Raw genomic sequence first — 24,877 nt, 5'->3', positions numbered from 1 at the left:
GAATCACACTCAAAATCAAATCAAAATTTTTTATTCACAATACAAACAGTTGAGGGTCCTGCCTAACTTGAATCACACTATAATAATTTGAAATTTATGAGTCTACAGCATGTCCAGAAACAACAAAGATCTTGAACCTTTCACAAGGGTTCTAGAAATAGTTTGCAAGCGACTTCAGCATGCCTTTCTTAGCCCTGAATAGGTTGCCTTGACGCTAGATGGTGACGTTCGTGTTGATACGGAAACAGTGCCTCATTGCCGTGACTTATTCTTACATCATGCACAATCATTATTACGAGATGGTGAAGGCTCAGCCTTAAAGTAACGGCAGCTGATTCGTTTCAGTTGCATTGTTTCAGATTTGTCTATTCACGTCAGCTTGATTAATTTGGCAAAGATACAAAACATCTTACTAATGTGATTTGATCTAAATGTCAATTTTTGATTTGCCACACTGAAAGATGACACCATAGAGCTGGGTTTACACCAAAATGTATTTAACAAATGTAATAAATAAATAAAAATGTAATAACAAAATGTTAATAATTCTTATAGATTCAATGAAATATCTTTGCATAGATGCATAGACTCACATGCAGCGCTATTGTCGTCCTTGGAATTGAAATCGGCAATTGAGGGGGCAACCTATAAGATTATTACATACCAATGCCTTTGTAATCTATAGTATTACAAATATAGATATATCTCGTGCTAAAATACCCCAATGGCGGCCTTCAATTTCAAGTAAGAGCTATCATTGGGAAGGCATAGGCATTGTGGGTCTATATCTCTTTAAAAGGTCTTTGGATTCTATTAGATTGAACGGAACTTGAGAAACACATATGTTCATCATGTGTATGATAAGTTATGTTCAATCTAATATAAAGGATTAAGTTATAAAGATTTTGTTAATAACTTTGGTGTAAACCCAGCTTTGGTATTGAAACATGTTTGTAAATTTTGAGATATTTTTAGATAATATTTTAGTTTTAAATAAAATTATGATTTGATCCATTAATTTTCAACATCACTTAAAAGCCCTAGTTGCACAAACCCCTGTTAATTTCAACCGTGATTAAATTATTTTCGAGAAAACATTCATTTTTGTTTACTTTTTATGTAGTTATGAAGTTGATATTATGGTAATTATTCATATTGAATGAAAAAAACTAAGAAATTGTCAAAAAAAAAAAACAAATTCTCATTCAAAGCAATCATTTTCTGATTGGTTCTCCTCACATTTAACCATGATTAAAATTTAACAGGCTCTTGTGCAACCGGGAAAACGAGTTGTAAACATTTATCAACTACTTTGAGCCACATTTTAGTCTTTTACTGTAGTCAATTAATTAATAAATAAATATATGAATTTAGGGCAACTTATTTTTATTTATAAAATAGAATAATAGTGCCCTTTCTTTGAAATTGATAGATAATAAATTAAAAATACAAATTATAACAACTAGTTTCAGTATTCCACACAATCTTCAGGTTTTAGAAGATAAATAATTAAAAAATAATTTTTTTTATGTAAAACCTAATTTAATTAAAAAGTAATTTTAAAAAATAATTTTTGATTTAAAACCTGAGGATTGTGTGGATCACTGAAACTAGTTGTTACTAGTAGTTCTGTGAACAGTAAACCTCGCGCTCAGTAAGTTACATTGACCTGTTGTTATGTTTTCTCAAAAATTAATAAATAATTTATCAATTTAAAATGTCTAGAAAAAATCCTAAATAAACATAGAGCTTTCTGTCCTATTGTACCGTGACGTGTCGTCCCGGAATGTGAGTGTGAGCGCTGTTATCAGGTCTGGCTGCAACTGTCTACAACGTTGATGGAAAGATAAATTTCCAAGATGTTCGATGTTTTTGAACGGGTAGTATTATAGTCCACTAGACAGCTGATTTATGATGAATAATTCTATAGTCTGATTTTTACGGTAATATTGACGTATGAAGGAGGCTCCTTTTTCCTTTTATATTATCCTTGAAATGCAAAATTTCCAAAAACCTTGTATATACGTCGACGCGTAATTTAAAAAGCCAAATTTCATGAAAATCTATTACCGCTCGTTTCGCCGTAAATGTGCAACATATAAACATTTAAACATATAAACATTTGAACATTTAAACATATAAACATTTAAAAATTAAGAGAAATGCCAAACCGTCGACTTGAACCTTAGACCTCACTTAGTTCGGTCAACTATTGAGACGTCAATCTCCTGAGTCATATACTATGAAGTTATAGTGATATATGGGAGTAAACTGAAACTATGACATCATACTATAGCCTACTGATTGATATATAGCCTACTATGGAACGCCACGTATTGCCATAGAAACACATTAAACTGTGAACGGATGGACATGCCGGAATAAAACATCATTATTTTCAATTGGAACGCTTTTTATACATACAGTAATGAACTTCAAAATATGTGAGTACTTCTGTTTTATACATAAAATGTTTCCAAAACAATAATTGGATTATGATTTCAATTTTCTAAAATTTATCTGATATAATATTTATTTATTTCATTTCAGGTTCACAATATCAAATTAATGCGTTTATCAGAAATTGACAATGGTGTAACAACCGAAACCTGTCTTTCTAACTATCAATCAATCTGTGGTTTTTGACAATTTCTTAGTCGTTTTATTTAATCAAATTAATCATTGGGAGAGAATCAACAGGATAAAACCCAAAACTGTTTCTTTACCTAATTTCCATAATATAGTCCAAATGAGGTTTGAATAATTGAATAGTCCATTTTCACTCAAAACAACATAATTTACAAAAATTCTTGCCACGAGTAAAGTGGAATATTGAATTTTTTCACTAGAGTGTCTTGCTGGAATTTCAAATCTATGACGACGGTGGAAAAATCTTAGCTTATAAGGATTCTAATAATTTTTCTAATTTCCATAATTGACCGAGCGAAGTGAGGTCTAAGATTCAAGTCGACGGTTTGGCATTTCTCTTATTGTTAAAATGTTTGAATGTTTATATGTTTATATTTTTATATGTTTATATTTTTATATGTTTTATATGTTTATATGTTTATATGTTTATATGTTTATATGTTTATATGTTTATATGTTTATATGTTTATATGTTTATATGTTATATGTTTATATGTTATATGTTTATATGCTTATAATTATGTTATATGTTTATATGTTGCGCATTTACGGCGAAACGCGGTAATAGATTTTTATGAAATTTGACAGGTATGTTCCTTTTTAAATTGCGCGTTGACGAATATACAAGATTTTTGGAAATTTTGCATTTCAAGGATAATATAAAAGGAAAAAGGAGCCTCCTTCATACGTCAATATTAGAGTGAAAATCAGACTATAGAATTATTCATCACTAGCCGTCAGGCTCGCTTCGCTCGCCATATCCGTCTAGCCAGGAGGCTCCGCCCCCTGGACCCCCGACTGGATAGTCCAAGAATGAGATCATCAGGCTCGCTTCGCTCGCCTGCATTTTTCATTTGAGCATTTTTATCATATGTTAGGACGATCCAGTCGGGGGTCCAGACTAAACGTCTGGCTAAACGGACATGGCGAGCGAAGCGAGCCTGACGGCTAGTAATAAAATATTCCCAGGAATAGCTCTGATATGTAGCAGTGCCCAATCAATTTTTCCTCGTTAAATGCATTTCAATCTTCAACTTGGTGCCAACCTAACAAAATCAACTCAACTTAATGCCAACCTGACAAAATTATTCATCTCTCCAGGTGAATGCCTTCGGCTGCTGCGGCGCGTTGCTCGCCACTGCTCCTATTCGTGCTCTTTCCAGACGACCGTGAACCGAAACGAACGCTCTCACTCGCTCTCATTGTGAGCGCATAACGTGGGAACGTAACGCAGTTTCTTGAAATGTCTCCCGGCAAACCAATTTATTAGACGTTGTCACGTCAAAAGGTTACTGAGATTTTTATTTTCTTTATATCCAATACAAACTATAGTCCGTGCAAACATTAGTTTGCATTCATGGCTTCATGGTCAATGTCAATTTTTACAAGGATAGGAGCGCACTGTTGCGGTATTTTGGAAAGACGTCTATGCTTCTTATATTTGAACTAGCCGTCAGGCTCGCTTCGCTCGCCATATCCGTCTAGCCAGGGGGCTCCGCCCCCTGGACCCCCGACTGGATCGTCCAAGAATAGGAACAGCAGGCGAGCGAAGCGAGCATTTTTATCATATGCTAGGACGATCGAGTCGGGGATCCAGACTAAACGTCTGGCTAAACGGATATAGCGAGCAAAGCGAGCCTGACGGCTAGTAATATAATATTCCCAGGAATAGCTCCGATTGAAGTAGCGCCCAATCAGTTTTTCCGCGATAAATGCATTTCAATCTTCAACTTGGTGCCAACCTAACAAAGTCAACTCAACTCAATGCCAACCTGACAAAATTATTAATTTAGTTACCAGTTAACAACTGTTTCGAAGAGGTACTCTCTCTAGATTATAATTCTATATTAACATATGGTATGGCCTTATTTCAATCATAATTAAGAGAATAAGAAGAATATACATGCTAAAAGACGAACTTTAAACCCTTAAAAACCACCCTTAGAGTTAAAATATTGCCAAAAGATTTCTTAGTGCGCCTCTAAAGGGCCAACTGAACATACCTTTCAAATTTGAACGTTTTTGGTCCGGTAGATTTTTAGTTCTGCGAGTGAATGAGTGAGTGAGTGAGTGAGTGAGTCAGTCAGTCAGTCAGTGAGTGAGTGAGTGAGTGCCATTTCGCTTATATATAAATAGATGAATGAGCTGTCGAGTTGACTATAAATTGCATGCCATGACGTATGCATTCAATATCTCAATGTAACTTGGTAAAAAATTAGCAGCTGTGTAGACTATAAATTGCATGCCTCATTGCATGCCTCATTGAATGCAATTTTATGCACTATTAAATAGGATGCAAAGAACTTAAAACAGCTCGTCTGAGCGCCTAGATGTATTCTGGTTTTCTCGCGCTAAATTCCGGAAAGCGTTATATGATAATTGAATCTTGTGTAAGCATGATCTGATCAAATAAATAGTTAGTTTATCAGTGTGGATGTGCTTATGGTTTGGGACGTCGTTATAACTACGCGAGGTCTACTGTTCACAGAACTACTAGTTTAGTCCAAATGAGGTTTGAATAATTGAATAGTCCATTTTCACTCAAAAACAACATAATTTACAAAAATCCTTGCCACGAGTCAAGTGGAATATTGAATGTTTTTCACAAGAGTGTCTTGCTGGAATTTTAAATCTATGATGACGGTGGAATCAATCTTAACTTATAAGGATTCTTAGTGACTTATCATATTACGACTTAACATCTCATATAGGATACATGTGTATCAGTATTTTTTCAAGGAAAACTTCACCATAAAGGTAGCTCAGTAACTAACCTGCCAGAGGTTACAATGAGGTTTCGTTAAACAAAATCAATGATTCAGATATTCTACAATATCTTTGATGAAAAATTTGTTAAGCTCTCAAATACTGTTTTCAAGGTTTCAAGGTTAAGTGGCAGAGAGGACTAAAACGTCTTCCAACTAGTAGTTCTGTGAACAGTAGACCTCACGCAGTATTCTCATCCACAAGTACCCTGATTGAAACTATAGACCTTATGGAAATACAGCAATAGACTGGCTTCTCCACACATCTGTGTAATCACTTATCAGCTGATTTATGATGAATAATTCTATAGTCTGATATTACTCTAATATTGGCGTATGAAGGAGGCTCCTTTTTCCTTTTATATTATCCTTGAAATGCAAAGTTTCCAAAAACCTTGTATATACGTTGACGCACAATTGAAAAAAGGAAAATACGGGTACCTGTCAAATTTCATGAAAATCTATTACCGCGTTTCGCCGTAATTGCGCAACATATAAACATTTAAACATTAAGAGAAATGCCAAACCGTCGACTTGAATCTTAGACCTCAATCGCTCGGTCAATTAGGGGAGCTGGCCTCAAGTGGTCACCTGACCAACGAGAATACCAAGTGCACGTCACTAATCTGAGAATTCATACATGTATTTTGTTACGTTTACCACAAAGCCAAACACCTATAGTGAGGTTCACGTTATAATGGCAGTGAACAGCGTTGCCGATTCTCTGCCTTGCCACTGCCTTCTATAAAAGATATCTGAAGTAATAATAACTGTTCATTCTTGTTTAAAATAATCAATCATATTTTATTCAACAAAAAAATATATTTTCCAATGATTTACTGATGAATCTCCATAAATGAGATGAAATATTTTGGTAGTTTATTAAGCTTCTTCATAGTCAACGAACGATTTGACAACAGTGCGGAGTTTGAAAAAAATATATAGAGATTTGTCAATGATTTGTTTAATGACTAAAAAGGCTGTAGACCAATCTTCTTTGTCTAATTACAGACTAGATTAGTGAACCAATAGGATAGCTGATATACAGGTAAGTATATCTGATGTGATAATAACTATTCATTCTTGTTGAAAATAATTAATTATGTTTCATTCCTTGAGAAAATAAATACCTTACAATGATCAAATTAATGCATTTTCATGATTGAGATTGAGAATATTTTCTAGGTTAATTATATTTCAACATTGTTAAAAACGATGTGGCAACGTTACGGAGCTAGAAAATGATATCGCTATCTGCTTTTTCGAATGATAGTCAAGGATAGCAACACCAATGTTAATCAAATACTGCCATTATAACGTGGACATCACCAAAAATAAATCCTATCCTTCCGATCTAAACTATTCACTAACCATCTCATATAATTCTCTCTTTTTCTCTCTCTCTCTCTTTTGGTAGAGAGTTAGTGGGAAGGATACTTCGAATATTCTTTCCGAAGAATTGACATTGATATGTCCAAAGCTCCGCCAATTTATGTAGATGCATGACAAAATTATCTATTTTATCTATAGTTATTACAAATTGCTTTTTTTCATATCATATACAGCTCAATAATTATTTTCTTAATTTATATTTTGTAAATTCATCTATAATTTTGCTGTTTTGTAACCTATTGTATATAAGTGTATAAGCCAGTATATATTGTAATCTACAAAAACAAAGTACTCAATCAATCAATCTGTCTCTCCAACCCCGGTCATGTGTTGATGGGGAGGATATTATTTTATATCCTTCTTAGACAATCGACAATTATTTGTTGAAACACCGCCGATTTATCAAGTTACATTACAATTTTATATTATTGTTATTCTAATTGCATTTAATCTTTATTCTCATTGATTAATTTTTTATACTTTGTATAATTGGTTGAATAATTAGCATTACCCTCATCTAATGTAAATTAGTGTATAAGCCATTAAATATTGTAACATACATAAATAAAGAAATCTAATCTAATCTAAACTAATCCCTCTCTAGGATTGTGTTAGGGTTGTGTGGCAGAGAGGACCAGGAGTCCTAACTCCGCTCTTATAAAGGCATATAATCAATCAACCAATCTCTCTCTCACAAACACACACTCCTTCTCTCTACTTTTAAAACACGAGTACAGAGTATTTCAAGTTCATTGGCTTCTCTATTGTTGCAGTATAGATCATTGTTTACTTCGTAGCACTCAGCTACTAGAATCAGTCTCTTTTCAGTTCACAATCTTTCAAACATTAACTCCTTCTTATAATGGATAGTGCTTCAAGCTATTGACATTGTCCTTCCTATTCATATTTGGATAATGAGGTATCACTATAATGAGGTCCACGTTATAATGACAGTGGAAAAAGATAGGAGAACAACGTTGCCGATCCTCCGCCTTGCCGGTATATCTGATACAATGGTCTCCGTTCTGTTTTTTTCTGTACTCCGTTAACTGTTGAATAATCAATTATATTTTATCCGTCAAGAAAATATATTTTCATTATTCATTTATTCGAATTTATTTTTATATATGTTTTTCTCGTTTCTTAATAATGTAGAGATAATAACTAATTAACAAAATATACTTTCCTACAGTTACCTTGAAAAGTTCCTGCACTGATTACAGAACGCAAAGAATCACTTTTCCGCTATAGTGCACAAAGTATTACTTTGCGTACTCTTAATACTTTGAGTATTATCTTGCAGCCATCCCAATCAGCTGTTGTTATTGTTGGCGTGTATTTTGAATGCGAATTTGCTCTATCTATATTTTTTCTGATTTCCAAATAAATAAAAATGAGAACTCATTAAATTATAAATTTTGTATATTATGAATTATTTATTTTTTCAAATAATATTTTTTTCATCATAAATTGATTGGTTATTATTATTATTAGCGTATGGCTTTTAATGGTGGGGAGACCCAAGGGTAGTTCCACCTCGCCTTATTAATGGGAAACCGGACACTAAGGTTATAGTAAGCACATCACTTCAAATTTACACTTTTCACTTCGGAATTAAGTTCATTTTAATTGATTGGTTAAAGAATTATTTAAAAATTAAGATTTACTCAAAATTATTCAAATTTTCAAATTAATTGGATTAATTCAATTTTTAATTTGAATGAATTATCGATTATTAATTTTCAATTGGATTACCAATTTTAAAATAAATTAAAGTTGTTATTAATAACAAAATTATACATTCAAACATTTGATGGATTTCAGCCTTCATTTTACCCATAATAAACCACTTCTCATATTCAATGGTAACTGTAGGAAAAATTTAATGTGAAATACGAGCGCAAAGTTCCTCTGCTGCACTCAAGAAGCCATTCCGCCCTCGCCTACGGCTCGTGCGTAAACGTTTCTTTCGGTGCAGCAAACTGTCTCTTTGCGCACTAGTTGCAGAAATAACTATATCTCAATTATAGAAATTGGTAATTGAAAAATAGATTTTCTTGACAAATAAAATATAATAAAATATTTCCAACAAGAATGAACAGTTAATTTTACATCAGATATATCGGTATCTGCTATCCACGGTAGAAGACAGAGAATCGGTACCGCTGTTCTCCTATCTTTCTCCACTGCCATTATAACGTGGACCTCAGATAACCGTTGAGTAATTTTATAATAACGGCAGTGAGCTTATTGTAACAGTAAAAAATATTAATGGTCCACAAAATTAAACTTGTTTTATTGGTTTTAAAAAGTGATGAGTAACTTCATTTCAGATTGCACTGAATAAGGTAGTAAAAGGCTATAAAACTTTCAACCAAGTGCTGCAAACTCATTCTTATTGATTTACCTCTAAAAAATCATCACCAACATCTTTTAATCATAAATATTTCATTTTTATTGTGCTTTTATCATCTTATTATCACCAATTATTCATAAAATGTGATGACTTCAATGTTTGTTTAAGATGACTCATGAATCCCATCCCATCATCTTAACTACATTTAGGCCCAGTTGCACAACAGCCGGTTAAATTTTAACCGTGATTAATTTCATGAGAACCAATCAGAGAAGGCGTTTTTTAAAAGATGGCTTCTCTGATTGGTTCTCGTGGAATTAATCACGGTTAAAATTTAACCGGCTGTTGTGCAACCAGCACTTATTCTAATTTCCTTATGGTCCACAAATCATAATTACCCTATTATATTAAGCGAGCAATTTCTGTATATCTGATTATATTTTTCTATTTTTATATCTGGCTATCTGGTTATTTATGTTCAACGGATCTCGAAAACGGCTCTAACAATTTTCACGAAATTTGGAACACAGTGGGTTTATGATATAAAAATTCGATTGCACTATGTCTCATCCTTGAGAAAACTCGCTGAACGACATAAAAAGGATAATTCATCCTTGGCTGATACAGCTGTGGATAGTAAGTGAGTGAGCGATTGAGTATGTGAAAAATCAAAATATCACATCCCCGAAATTCATAACACTACATATAGCCAGCTGTGAAATATAAACACGATCATTTTAGAGAATTGTGTTCTGTTCATCAATAAATATAAAAATAACGAGCGAAGCTCGGTGCCCCGATATTTTACATTAATACAGAAATAAAAATACAAAGAAAAAAATACAATTAAATAATAAATTGATTTTCAAATGACAATTGCCATTTATTTGTTCCATCGATGCCTTAGGCTAGGCACACACCAGTTAGTCAAGATAAGACAAGGCAAGACACGTTTAGTCAAAATACTTCACATAGTTGCTTATGAAGACATGTCTAATTGCAATGACTAATCAGTGTGAGTTGCGTCATAAGCAACAATGTGAAGTATTGTGACTAAACGTGTCTGATCATGTATTGTCTTGTCTTGACTAACTGGTGTGCCTAGCCTTATGCTAACAAGTATTATACTGTAGATGTGTTCAAAAGCAATAAGATGAAACGTTATCTTTGTCACCTAATGTAAAATATCCAAGTAAAACAAATTCACTTGAATATTCATTTAATTGGCTGTAAAAGTTATAAAATTCCTGCAAATTCACCAGTAGATGTAAGATAAGAATTTGTCAATCAGTGTGTGGAACTCGAATGAAACTAGAAATTTCACGCTGTGTGATTTGACTTTTTTGGCAGTTTGCCGACGTCTCAAATCGGATGACGAAGAAAGAGAAAGCAGATCCTTTTCCTTTTTTAGTTTTTAAGGTCCTAATATTTTCACTCCAACTGTGTGACATTGGAATATTCCTTTTCATTCGTTTTATGACGTATCTTCACTGGAGTGGTGATTATTCAAGAGCAGTGGTTTCACCATCTACGGGAAGCTAGATTCTCGTTTGCCATCTGTTGATTTGAATTTTTTAACGGCAACATTGTTGACCAATGGTGACGGTGACCTCTTGTTTTGTTTAGGTCATTGACATAACGTACACACTTACTAACAAATAATGCACGGTAGCGAGCATTCAAACTCTTATCATCCTCTATGTCTGTATTAACGGACAGTTTGGTTTACTAATTAACTAACAGTCTTGACCAAGTATTAACGGACAGTTAGGTTTACTCTTAAACAGTATAGACCAAGAGGTTCACTGTTTATTGATTATTTGATTGATGATTATTCACATAATTATTATTTTAACAAATAAATAATTGATTTAAAAAATGAAAACATAAATAGCCTAGTTGATTGATTATGTTTACAAAATCAGATTAATCATAATATTTCTTAATTGGTTCAATAATTTTTATAAATTTGTAATGGATTCTAAAAATAAAAAATAAATGGTTGATTCATTATTCTCACAGACACATATTTATTATAATATTTCCTAATCAGTTTAAAAAAATTGTGTAACATGGAGAAGAATTATCCATCTGTATACAGAGTGTGTCAGAAGTAGTGTCGAACACTTTAGGGTAATGTTCCTGGATGATAGGAGACTATAAATGTCGTATTTGAAGTGTCCAAAACTCAGCGGTTATCCTTATAGCTGCCATTTTGTTTTTTTCACTTAGGAGTTTTTATCTCAAGAACGAAGTGTTGTATTGATCTAAATTTGGCATGAATATTTATGCTATAAAGACTCAACTTTAAAAATTAAAATATAAAATTTTCAAAATTGCGTTAAATTTTTGATTCCAAATTTCACGAAAACCGTTCACTTTACAAAAAAGTTAGCAATTTTTATCAATCCTTGAAATCTTGATAAAAGATTTTTGTAAAGTGAACGGTTTTCGTGAAATTTGGAATCAAAAATTTAACGCAATTTTGAAAATTTTCATCTAAAATTTTTCATTTTATTTTTCAAAGTTGAGTCTTTATAGCACAAAAATTCATGCCAAATTTCAGATCAATACAACATTTATTTTCGTTCTTGAGATAAAAATTCCCAAGTGAAAAAATCAAAATGGCAGCTATAAGGATAACCGCTGAGTTTTGGACACTTCAATTACGACATTTGTAGTCTCCTATCATCCAGGAACAATATCCTAAAATGTTCGACACTACTTCTGAAACACTGTATAATCTTATCAGATTTGAACCTTGTTTGATAAAAAAAATATAAAAAAATGTCTGTGGATGCATTAATTTGATGTAATCTGGTGTATAAAATATTGGGAAAAGGCGCTGTTACACTAGGTTTTTGTCATACATTTAGCTTTGTGATAACTTAGTATCACTAGACTAGTGTGTAGAAGCCTTTTTTCTTACTAAATGACTTTATAAAAAGGGTTGATTTAAATTCTTGAAAAAGAAGTGGAAAACAAGTTGAAACATTTTTTCATAGAGTATGATTTATTGTGGGTGTGATATTCTATTGAGATCTCGTATCAAAGCTATCTAGAAAATAAATTCAAAAAATTGATTATATAATAGTTTTTGGCATTGATTTTTATCCTTCCCAATCATTATTTTGTTGGGTTTTTTCAATGATAGGGATTCCCCTTGTAGGCTTCACAAGGAAAACCCCATAACAGAGATAATATTGTTTAATGTGAAATTTTTAATTATGTACTGGATTTTGTCTATGAGCTTTTTATATGTTTATATCAAATAAAAAAATGATTGTATTACAGTAACTGAAGTATCAAAACTTTTTCCTTAATCAAATCATTGTAAGGAAAAATGTGTTAGTTTAGGCTAGCCACACACCAGTTAGTCAAGACAAGACATGATCAGACACGTTTAGTCACAATACTTCACATAGTTGCTTATGAAGACATGTCTAATTGCAATGACTAATCAGTGTGAGTTGCGTCATAAGCAACAATGTGAAGTATTGTGACTAAACGTGTCTGATCATGTCTTGTCTTGTCTTGAATAACTAGTGTGTGCCCAGCCGAAGTCATCACTTTAATTTTTGCTTATTCCTCACTATGAATTGATATCATCATAGAAAAAATGAGCAGTCCTTAGATCAGTGGTCACAATATTGCAATTATGTACTGGACTTTGTCTGTTAGCCTTCCTGTATGTTTGTATAAAATAAATAAATTGATAATTATTAAATATTACTGTAACTAAAGTAGGCCTATCAAGATTTTTGAACTCTTCCTACAATTTTTCCCTCAATCATATCATTGTAAAAATGAATGTTTATTTATTATTTTAATCATCATTACGATTGTTGATTACTCTACACTTTGAAATGATATCACCATTGGAAAACTGAGCAGTCCATAGATCAGTGATCACAGAATTGCATGTCCTTGAACTAAGTCTAGCATGATTACGTCACAGAACGCCCATTCATTCAGTTTCTACTGCGACGGTATTGTATGCTCTATATAGAGTTACTCGTTATAATGGTAGTGGAGAAAGACAAGACAACATTGTTGCCGATTCTTCTCTGCTTTGCCACTGCCTTCTAGAGAAGACAGCTGATAGCAGTATATCTGATGTAATTTCAACTGTTCATTATTGTTTAAAATAATCAATTATATTTCATACGCCAAGAAAATAAACGTTTCAATGATTTAATAATATTTTTTGTGTAGTTGTTAAGTTGATATTGTGGTAATTGACCGAGCGAAGTGAGGTCTAAGATTCAAGTCGACGGTTTGGCATTTCTCTTAATGTTTATATGTTGCGCATTTACGGCGAAACGCGGTAATAGATTTTCATGAAATTTGACAGGTATGTTCCTTTTTAAATTGCGCATCGACGTATATACAAGGTTTTTGGAAATTTCGCATTTCAAGGATAATATAAAAGGAAAAAGGAGCCTCCTTCATACGCCAATATTAGAGTAAAAATCAGACTATATTCATCATAAATCAGCTGTCTAATGGACTATAATACTACCCGTTAAAAAACATCGAACATCTTGAAAATGTATCTTTCCATCAATCAACGTTGTAGACAGTGTTGCAGCCAGACCTGATAACAGCGCTCACACTCACATTCCGGGACGACACGTCACGGTACGATAGGACAGAAAGCTCTATGTTTATTTAGGATTTTTTCTAGACATTTAAAATTGATGAATTATTTATTAACTTTTGAGAAAACAAAACAACTGGTCGATGTAACTTACTGAGCGCGAGGTCTACTGTTCACAGAACTGCTAGTAATAAATTTTCATATTTGAAAATGAATATTTTTTTCATTTATTATATTTCTACACTGTTGAAAACGATCTGAGCTGGAAAAGTATAGAGCTATCTGCTTTGTGGAATGATAAACGACAATAGCACGACTAATTTATAGTCAAATACTGCCATTATTACGTGGACCTCACAATAGTTATAACATAGTTATACTGTATAAATATTATTCTATGGTATTCAACTATATGCATCGGTTCATGCATCGCCCTCTAATTTAGCTAATTTCCATGTGAAGAGATTAGCACATTTTCACAAGTGTTGGTTTCTCAAGTTGAAATAGTGTTCTTTTCATTAGAATGACGTCATAGCTTCTGTAAGTTCAGGTGCACATATTGTGGACGTGTGAACATACAGGTGCTGTCACGTCATTATGACGTCTAACGTTGTACAAAATCAAAAATACATGATATTCAGATGAACTTACTTATTGTTCACTATATTTATTTCCATAGCCAACAAACAGTGCGGAGTTGGAAGAGGATAGAAAGATCTGCCTTGTCTAATGACAGACAAGGATAGCAACACAAATTTTGATAAGGTGCTGACTTTATAATGTGAATCTAGTGTCAAACTAGAAAGCCTTGCTGCAGTGAATATTACTTACAACATGCAGAGCAGAGCATCAGCAAATCTTGTAAGATGATATTTAGGAGATGGAAATGCGAATTTGATTAAGGAAAGGCAAGTTGGATATAAATTCAATCAGAGCGCAGAAATAGATACGTTGAATAAAAAACTGAAACAAGAATATTCCTCTTACACAATCAGAATTCTTACCTTCTGTGATGTATTGGTGATTCTTGTCTTCTTTCCTTCCATTTTTATGATGCATTTTGCGTTCATGTCAATCTCCCTGTCAAACAAGAATATAACATTATTAGCCTATATTCGAGTTTTATTATTCAATTATATCAATTAGGCCTACATTTAATATGTTATATTTGAATAATATTAGACTATTTATATATTTTCATTCACATAAACATAATTATAAAAATCTGGTGTGGCGCACTCACACAACTTTCCTTGCCGTTATGAAAATTGATCACCTGACGCTAGTGTTCCCGCGCATACTAGTTTACTATTCAAAGATATGAGCCAGCTGGTGACAGGACAATAACGCTGGATACACACGAGATCTGCTATCTCTTCATAGTGAATGATTTAAAAGAATCAACAATTGCCAACAGTTTGCAATTGAATAATCACATTTTCTGAAATTTCAAGCTTATTTTAAATTTTAGGTGAAAATGTTACTGGACATTAATTGAACAGATTTTTATGCTCAATCTTTTCCACTCGAAATTTTCATTTAAATTATATCTGAGACCTGATAATTGGAAATCTAAAATCGAACTCTGCATAGATGGCGCGGAGCTCCTGAAATTTTTACAGATATGGGACTTGTGGCAGTTGATATAGCTTATCAATGACTATTTTATGTATGAATTTGATCAAAATCGTTGGAGCCATTTTCGAGAAAATCGCAAAAACCCCTGTTTTTGACAACATTTTCGCCATTTTAGCCGCCATCTTGAATTGCATTTGATTGAAATTGTTCGTGTCGGATCCTTATAGTGTAAGGACCTTAAGTTCCAAATTTCAAGTCATTCCGTTGATTGGGACATGAGATATCGTGTACACAGACGCACATACACTCATACACACACACACACACACACACATACAGACCAATACCCAAAAACCACTTTTTGGACTCAGGGGACCTTGAAATTTAGAATTTAGGGTACCTTAATTTTTTCCGGAAAGCAATACTTTCCTTACCTATGGCAATAGGGCAAGGAAAGTAAAAAAAACATAAAATTAGTGTAATGGAAGAATTAAATCTTTATTCAACTTGAACTCTTTCATAATATTAATTTCCTCCTCCACAGTTCAACTTGGAAATCGTTTGTTGACGGTTTGCGCGTCCGGTGAAAGTCTTCAGGTCCTCCTTATCCAAGTGGCTGATTTTAAAGACTCTATCCTATATAATATCAGTAACTTTTTTAATGAAGATACTTGTGATCTGTGACACTGCCATCATGATTAATTAGAGTGTGGTCTGTTCAACCAGTATTTTTTTCTCTTCATGTTGAAGTATGCTGACTGACGCGATCTATCCAGAAATGGCTTGGTCTTTGATCGAGAGATTGGATATTAGGCTACCTTCTATTTTCCGGTTTTTTCATCAGTTTCCACGTACCATTCTCATAGACTGGACTATAGATCCTTGTCACCATCTCCTTTTCAAAGACTATCAGAGCTTTGCTGTCTTCTTGGAGAGTTTATTGTACATGTTTTGCGACCATATGTGACAACTGGTCTCATAAGAGTAAGGTAGCATCAATAAATTTTATGTAGGTTATATTCAGAGTTTAATGGAACAGGATTCTTGTTGATATATTCAGTTGGGATATTTAAATGTTTTAGAAAAATGTACACTATACAGAAAATTACATGTAATTTATGAGAAAACTTAAGCTTTATGCGCCTGCTTCATCTCTTGTAAGGTGTAATGGGTGTAAGTCTTTACTTCAGCTAGGATAATCACTCAAAGCCATGAGGCATATGTTACTATTAGGTTTAAAAATTGCGTTCATATTGTTCCTAGCCAACCTCAAGCTCTATGTCCATTCATCTCTCATCAACATCCGTCTCATTTCCCACTTCAAATAGGCAGCACATGAGAAATGTAATTTCTAGCTGTGGGCATGAAAATTGACTGAAAGTGGGCATCGCATGAGGAAAATTCCTGTTATAAACCATAATAAATGCATATTCTTGGTCTATAAGAATGGGCATAATGTGCATACATTTGCTTAACAAATTAGAAGTGTTTGAAGTAGAAGGAAATGGGGCCAAATTTTCCAGTAATGGAGAATCACTTTTGGAAATAAGTTACAGTTTACTTATAAACAATAATAAAATTAGGAAAGGTCTTTGTTTTGAAGATACTAACCTTTGATTGAATGGACGTACTCGCACAGCTACTTTGACAGAAGCCATGATTTTAGTTGATTTTGATAATTATTAGAAAATCTTTTCCATTTCAGATATCACTTATTTACTTTACACCATAAATATCTACACATTATAAGACGCGAAACACAATATTAACAAGTCATTCATAACACGAAACATTGTTAAAGAGGCGACAATATAAAACTGTTAACCATTCCTACAATTGGGATTGACCAAACTTTTCTTGAGCATTGAAAACTGAAAAAAAGGCAAGAATATGTTAAAAATAATCAAAAACATTGTGTTGATTGTAGAAAACACAATAAAATAGTGATTGAACAACTCAAAACATCAAAACTCATTTACGATTGCGACCTAGCAACCCACTAACCAAAATAACAGCTGATTAAAATTCTCAGCTTTGGCCACCAGGATACCAAACATAGGAACAACAAATTTCTCACTTTCTGATATGGGAGCCGGATGAGAATCTTTTATTTGTTAAAAATATTATTCAATTATGCGCAGAAAATAGATACAAGATATCATTTTTTGTTTATTGAAAACTTCAATTGTTCTGGAATACCGTATCATTTTTTTCGAAGAATATTAGCTCTGTGATATCACGGTGATATAGTCTTGTTCAGAAGAGGTTGGTAGGCAACTTCTGCTTTGCCGTGTTAATTTTCAAAATCTAGACATAACCTCTAATTTTTTATTGAAATGAAACTTATTAGTTGCAGAAGTCTTGACTTGCTTTTATTGATAATTTATCATTGATCCAGTGACTACAACCTTCCTGTATGTTCACAAAAGATATATTCAATATATATACAAGGATTCGAGGATACAAGTAATTTTTATGGTACATTAGCAGTAGTCCTAAATGTTAAGGTAAACTGACAAGGCGTTGAGACAGCATTTCAAACTTTATAAATCTACTACAAAATGGTCAATACTTTTATGGCAATCATCAAAGAAAAGGAACAGTGCAAACAAGATCGTTCAGAACTAGTTGCTGTGAAACTTCAAACATATTTTCAGGTTTGAGATTTGACATTTTTGTAGTTAAATATTTAATAATTTCAGTAAAAACTTAGATTTAAGTTTAGTTCAGCCTTTGGCAAATTAAACCTTAGGGTGTGATCACATTGAATGCGTATATGTGCAAGTGCAAGCTTGGTTATACATGACCAAGCGTGCAGATGAAAAAACGATTTAGGAAATTAGGAACACTCACACTGAGAGGTGACAGACATGGGCACAACACTAAAAATATCGAGGACATAGACCTCCCATTGCACTTTCTCACTAAATTTAAGGATTCCTCAGCTTATGCTTGAGCTTTGTTCTTCAACAAACTGCCGAAAACACTGAAGACTATATTCAATATTGATAAGACTCAATAATTGAGGATGACACTCTCTTTGTCAAAGCACTCAAGCGCTTTCTAATCGAGAAACCTTACACCACAACTGAGTATATGCAGGAGTAGCATACCTACAGTCACTATGTGGGACGAATTATGGACTATGACTAACGTGACCCCATTGAAGGAAAGATATTTTGACGATACCCAGGCCACCAGACTGCGGAGATGTCGAGACCAGTAAGTCACACTGAAAGCTTCTACTTTTTAGTCGCGTTCAGTGTGAGCAGCTACATGCAAGTCACAATTTGTTTTAACAGTACTTTAATGGCAAATTTTATTTTTCGGTTTGATTTGACGTGCTCTTGCATATACTGTACACGCATTAAATGTCACACGACCAATCCACACAGAACGGTCGTCGGGCAGAGAAGTGGCGCGGACTTTTGTCCCTTCCATGTCTTTCCTATGTAAACATACAGCCCAATGTTCACAGAAGAGTCGTGGTATACAATAATGGGCAACTCCCTTGTAACTTGTTCAAATTAATGGTAAAAGACAATAAAAATCCTGTTTAATGTAATAGAAGACAACCTCAAAAAAATGATCAGTGATGGCAGTGGATAGTGTTGACGAATCTGTTTGTGGCTCTTGCCTTGAATTGTTCTCTAATAATGAAAAATCTATAAATTGCGATGGTTATTGTATGAAGTGGTTTCATATAAAATGTGTGAAAATAACAACGAATGAATTCAGAAAGATTGAAGACCTAAGTAGAAAAGTTTCGTGGTACTGTGACTTGTGCAATTTGAAGGTTAGGGAGACAATTGAAAATTCGAAGTCTACAACTTGTGTTAAGTCTGATAATATTATTTTGGACGGTTATTGTGAACAATTAAAACAGGTAAATGCAAATTATTTAAATCTGTGCAAAAGATTGGAATTATTAGAAAAATTTCAAAACGTGACAAATCCCAATTGCAATGGGCTGCCTGGGCTTTTAATTGGACCTAAGGTTATTTTCACATAGGATGCGTGTATGTACACACAATGTGGTGTGTTATGCTGATGACACCTCAATGCTGGATATCAGTGGTGACATGACTGACCTGGGCAGAAAGATGTGTGCTTCTGAGAGGGATGTTGCACTGGTTTCGGGCAAATCTCTTTCTTCTCAATGGCGAGAAGACCCAAAGAGTTTAGATATAAAGAAAATAAAAATCTCAGTACCTTTTTTTATCTATATTACAATTAGCCCTATACAGAAAAGAGATGAATAAGATGACATACCAAAGAATTGTGTTTGGCCTCAGGAATGGAGTACTATATGATTTCCCTCCAGTGAAGCTCCTTGGCTTTACTCTGGACCGTAAGCTTTCCTGGGGCGGGCACATTCAGGTAGTCTGTCGCAGGTTGAGAAAAGTGCTGTTTTTGCTCAGCAGCCTGAGAAGATGTGTACCAGAGGCCCATCTCTGCATGTGTTACTTTGCCTTCTTTCAAAGTGTGATGGCATATGGCATCACCTGCTGGTGCAGAAGAAGGCCATCCGGATTCTTTGTGGGGCAGAATTTTTAGCGCATTGTAAGCCTCTTTTTGTGAGTGAAAAGATTCTCACTGTATTCAATCTTTACATTTACAGGTCAGCTATAAAGGCATTCCACAGTGTCCGTACTTTGCCTACCAGGGGTGATGTGCATGATCATGGCACCAGAGGAAGGCTGAGGCTGGACCTGCCATATCGTAGATTGGGGAGGACCCAGAGCAGCCTCATCTACCAGCCAGCTAGAATTTTGAACAGTTTCAACCAGGACTCTGCCAGAGTCGGTCTTGAAGAGGAGACAGAGGGCTTTCCTTCAGGAGAACCCCTTTTATTCTCTGAGGGAGCTCTATGCTTGTGATCCTCAGACTGTAAGTAGATACTTGTTGCATTAGTCTTGCTGCTTCTTCTGCTTGCTGCTTTTTGTGTTTTGACGTGCTTTTTGTTCTTGATCTGTCTTATGACAGTTTCTTATGTTCTTGACTTGTTCACTTGTGGCCATACCTATGACCACACCATGAACAGAAACTCATTATTATTATTATTATTATTATTATTATCATTACTATTACAAGTGCACGTCAGATCGTGCATGAGCCAAAAAAACAAAATCTAGAAAAAACCATTGAAACACGTTGTGATTTGTCTGTAGCTGCTCACCCTGAACGCAACCAGCAAGTGCAAGCTTTCAATGTGAGTGTTCCTTATTGCTCTTTCCAGATTTTGTTCATATGATAGACAAGGGTAGCTACACCAATGTTAATTAAATACTTCCATTATAACCTCTGTATATACTTACTAGCTTACCCGGCGAACTTTGTACTACCGCCAAAAAGTCAATGTATCTCATGCCACACTTGACTTTACTTTGTGAATCATGAAATTTAACTGACAATCAATATTTTCATCTACATCTCAATACGGACTTCCTGTGTGCTTACTCATGCAGCATTTATTATTCCAAAAACATATTCTTCTCAATCAATTGGTAGTAATATCTATCAGTAAAGTGTTGAATAAAAAAAATAGTTAGGTTAAATCAGTGTTCCAAAGATGAACTTGATGTTTTCATAGTTGTTGATAGTCAATTGATAGTCCAGGAAATATGCTATGTAGGATGAATATAAGCTAAGCTAAATTAAAAAAAAAGTAAATTAGTCTGTCATTCTTCAGTAATTAATGAATGCAATGTGAACAACTCTCTTTCATGAGGTGAATATTTTTTCCAGTTTCTCAATGATAGGGAAGTGATAACTATTTGTATAGATCTTCTAAGGATCGATTATCTACAGCTGGTACCAATCAACTACACTAACTACTACTCCAAACTACCGTTTTAATACCAGTACACAATTTTATCACAGGGAGAAGTGTTTATTATACAGCTGGTAACTTTAGATGCTAATAAGCTCTACTAAAGCTGCATTTACTCCAAAGTTATTAACAAAATGTTAATAACTTAATCCTTATATATCCTTATATCCTTATTATATTAAATTGAACATAACTTTATCATACACATGATTATCATATGTGTTTGTCAAGTTCCGTTCAATCTAATAGAAGCTATAAGGTTTAAGTTAATAACATTTTGTTAATAACGTTGGTGTAAATGCAGCTCAACTCTCTTTTTTTCAAATGTTTCTTCTTTCTTTGTATAATTATACATATATTTCATCCTATACCCCTTTACTAACTTTCCGGAATCTAACCCAAATATCGTTCTCTTCTAATCTTATTAGTTATACAGAATCGTGAATATTTTATTAAGTGCGATACTATTTTCTTTTTTTATGTTAATTGTAATGTTATACTATCATATTATGTCATTAAGGCTCGTACTGGAGTTTGTCTGTGAGCCTTTGTATGTTTTCTTGGAATAAATAAATCATATTATCACAATATGATCGTCATCCGTGATCATCTTTCCGGCCGAAAATTTAGAAAACATAGATCTTTAAAATGGAATAAAAAATAAATTATTACTACCCCCCCCCCCTTATTAAAAGTTTTGGTCAGAAACCATCTCCAATAGCCTATTCACACAACATATTCCCAAAGTTTCATGCCGTTCTGTCAAGTAGTTTTCGTGTTTATAGGGAAAAAACAAACTAACACACAGACATTCATTTATATATATATTATATAGATGTATAATGTTCATACATGTTTATGTATTTCATGTTCCTTCATTCTAAGCATAATATTTGTTTGCTTTTGACACAGGTAATCAGAAATACGTTCAAGGATTTGTCTTTCTCGGACTTCAGATAACTTTTCGGTTCCAATCTGCAAGCGCTTTATGTTAAGGTAAACTGCCATTATGTATCACAGTATGTTTTCAATAATGTTTTTCATTTAATGACCGTGACAACCACAGTGTAGATCAGTTCAGAAGTGATTATGCATCAGTAGTGTATTTCCTATCCTCGTACATTTATAAGACAATTTATCCCTTTAGAATATTATAGATTTTGAAATATAGAATCATTCTTATCAGGACTGAAAGATATCCGAATAAGGATGTAAAACATTTGAAATAAATGCAATATGTAGATAAATAATCGTATTCAAAGGAAGAACATTTCATTTCATTTATTCATAGACAATAGATACAATGCAGGTAAAAACAACAGGCATTCTCCCAAAACTGCTTTAAACCTTAATTTGGAATACACGGTCTAGAGGTTATGTAAATAATAACTTAATTCACACACTATTTTGAGTCCAAAAAATGTATGTACTACAATAATTTTGGATTTATCAGATTAATTAATTTCAAAATACAAATCAAACTCAAAACCAAAATCTTCCTCCACAATCACAAAATATATTTAAAATTTCACTTAAATCCACAAATTATACTCATGTTGAATTCTAAACATGTTAAAATTATTATTAGAATTAAAATTTTGAATTAACATACTGTGAAAGTCAAAATATATGCAAGTAACAGTCAAGTCAAAAGAAATAAAATCGAAAAATTCAAAAGATATGCGAAACATGAGCTGAGAAAGAATGTGTAAAATTTTGAACTCTTCTACAACATAGTAGAAGCATAGAGAAACAATAGCATAAGTAGATATCCCATGGTATAGGGCGTTTATGTCGCAACTTTTACTGTTATCTCAAGCCGATTACTGTTGATTATTGTCGAATTTTTCTGTTTTGTTTGGGTGAGAGTGTATGAACCGCACAATATTGATTGATTGATTGAGTACTTTATTTATGTAGATTACAATATATACTGGCTTATACACTTATATACAATAGCTTACAATACAGCAAAATTATAGATGAATTTACATAATATAGACTAAGAAAATAATTATTGAACCGTATATGATATGGAAAAGCAATTTGTGATTACTATAGATAATTATATTGTTATGCATCTACATAAATTGGCGGAGCTTTGGACATATCAATGTCCATTCTTCAGAAAGAATATTAAAAATATCCTTCCCACTAACGCTCTACCAATATGAGAAACTTCCAGTGTCACACAGCTTCACGGGAAATAGTTACATGAACTATCGGCTTGAGATAACAGTAAAAGTTGCGACATAAACGCCCTATACCATGGGATATCTACTTATGCTATTGTTTCTCCATGGTAGAAGAGAAGGTAGAATATGGTTTAGAGTGAGTATTGAAATGAAATGAAAAATTCTTTATCAGGCGGAGTAAGGACTTACACCCTAAGTCCTATGTTAGGACTTTTAAGTATTGGTGTTGTGGAACTCTTCCATAATTGAAGAGACTTGAAATGTTGTCAAAAATCCACTTTATTTCAATAAAAATTATTATTTTTCAGGAGCATGATTTCATGTGTGCTCACACATCGATATTGACAATATCTCAAATCTCTTCAATTAAGGTGAAATATATCAGTACCTAATATAATATCAGAATATATCAAGAAATAGAGATAAGCTTGTGTGTTTCAAACACTGAAATAAATAATTTGAAAAACTAGCTAATTTTCTTGCTAAAATTTCTAGATAGAATACAATCAAATTAATAAAAACTTGTAGTACCCTTTATTATTAGAAACTTCAAAATATTTCAACGACATTTCAACTTGAAAATGACCCAAGCTATGGTCGAAACAAGTCGTTGAAATATTTTAAAGTTTTCAATAATTAATAAAGGGTAGCCTACTACAAGTTTTTATATTGTTTTTATTAATTTGTACAAAAGTAGCCCTTATTAGTGATGTATTCTTAATACAATCAAACCTTGTTATTATAAGCTTTTTATGATATAGTATATTTTATTTCTGTTGCGTTTTTCTAAGCTTTTAAAACTGAATTTATAAAGAACAATACTACAGTAATGAGCTTTGAAGAGTGTGAATTGTTTCTTGGAAAATGAATGTGACATAAACTACATTTTTAATCGGACTCAAATTCAAATGATCTTTATTCACATAAGAAAAAAATACAGCAGCAGAGACAATATTATTATGCATAATGAATATTCCCCACAAAGACAACAAGTCTGGGTGTGGGGAATGAGTTCTTTAAACTGCATTATTTATTTACTTATCTATTTATTTATTTATTTATTTATTCATTTATTTATTTATTTATATACAAATACAATTCAGGTAAAAACAACAGGCATTCGCCCCAAAACTGATCTAAACCTCAATACACAGTCTAGAGGTTATGTAAAAATTATAACTTAATTCAAACACTATTTTGAAATCTTCGTTCACAATCGCCAAAAATATTAAAAATTTCACTTAAATCCACAATATTAATTATACTCATGTAAACATCAAAACATCTCTTATACACTATGCATAGAAATATTGTGGAATTTCTCCATAAATTAACAATAACAGTTGAAGATTTACAATGAATAATAAAACAAAAAAATATGTAGGTTATAAGGTTCTGTAGAGTGAATAAAATAAAAAAGCTTCTTTAAAGGATGTTGAGAGCACTTAATACTGTTAATCGTAAATTTCTGTAGTATTAGAAAAATATATAATTATATAAATTAATAAT

The 24,877-nt window shown here is 33.0% G+C and overlaps 2 protein-coding genes across 6 annotated transcripts in view; one reads left to right on the top strand and one right to left on the bottom strand.

Annotated features, from left to right (window-relative positions):
• LOC111045190 (kinesin-like protein Klp98A) overlaps positions 1 to 17,326 on the bottom strand; it is a 68,884-nt gene extending 51,558 nt beyond the window's left edge. Inside the window, exons 1-2 of one of the 2 annotated variants that reach the window (XR_005571092.1) lie at positions 16,952 to 16,998; positions 14,767 to 14,842 (exon numbers count right to left, since the gene is read on the bottom strand). Coding sequence is in view for 1 of the 2 variants with exons in the window: in XM_022330521.2 (XP_022186213.2) it covers positions 14,767 to 14,842; positions 16,952 to 16,998 (123 nt within the window). In the remaining variant the exon portion in view is untranslated. Of the gene's footprint in view, positions 1 to 14,766; positions 14,843 to 16,951 lie in introns of both variants that reach the window. The other variant, XM_022330521.2, reaches the window with a different exon arrangement.
• A 314-nt stretch (positions 17,327 to 17,640) lies between these two features.
• LOC120348733 overlaps positions 17,641 to 24,877 on the top strand; it is a 36,364-nt gene continuing 29,127 nt past the window's right edge. For 2 of the 4 annotated variants that reach the window (XM_039426133.1, XM_039426130.1), the window contains exons 1-2: positions 17,641 to 17,997; positions 19,962 to 20,230. Coding sequence is in view for 1 of the 4 variants with exons in the window: in XM_039426128.1 (XP_039282062.1) it covers positions 17,902 to 17,997 (96 nt within the window). In the remaining 3 variants the exon portion in view is untranslated. Of the gene's footprint in view, positions 17,998 to 19,961; positions 20,231 to 22,085; positions 22,170 to 24,877 lie in introns of all 4 variants that reach the window. The other 2 variants (XM_039426131.1, XM_039426128.1) reach the window with 2 other exon arrangements.

Source organism: Nilaparvata lugens, chromosome 4, assembly GCF_014356525.2.
Source record: "Nilaparvata lugens isolate BPH chromosome 4, ASM1435652v1, whole genome shotgun sequence".
NCBI classification, from domain to species: domain Eukaryota; kingdom Metazoa; phylum Arthropoda; class Insecta; order Hemiptera; family Delphacidae; genus Nilaparvata; species Nilaparvata lugens.
This window is presented reverse-complemented; position numbering and strand designations above follow the sequence as displayed.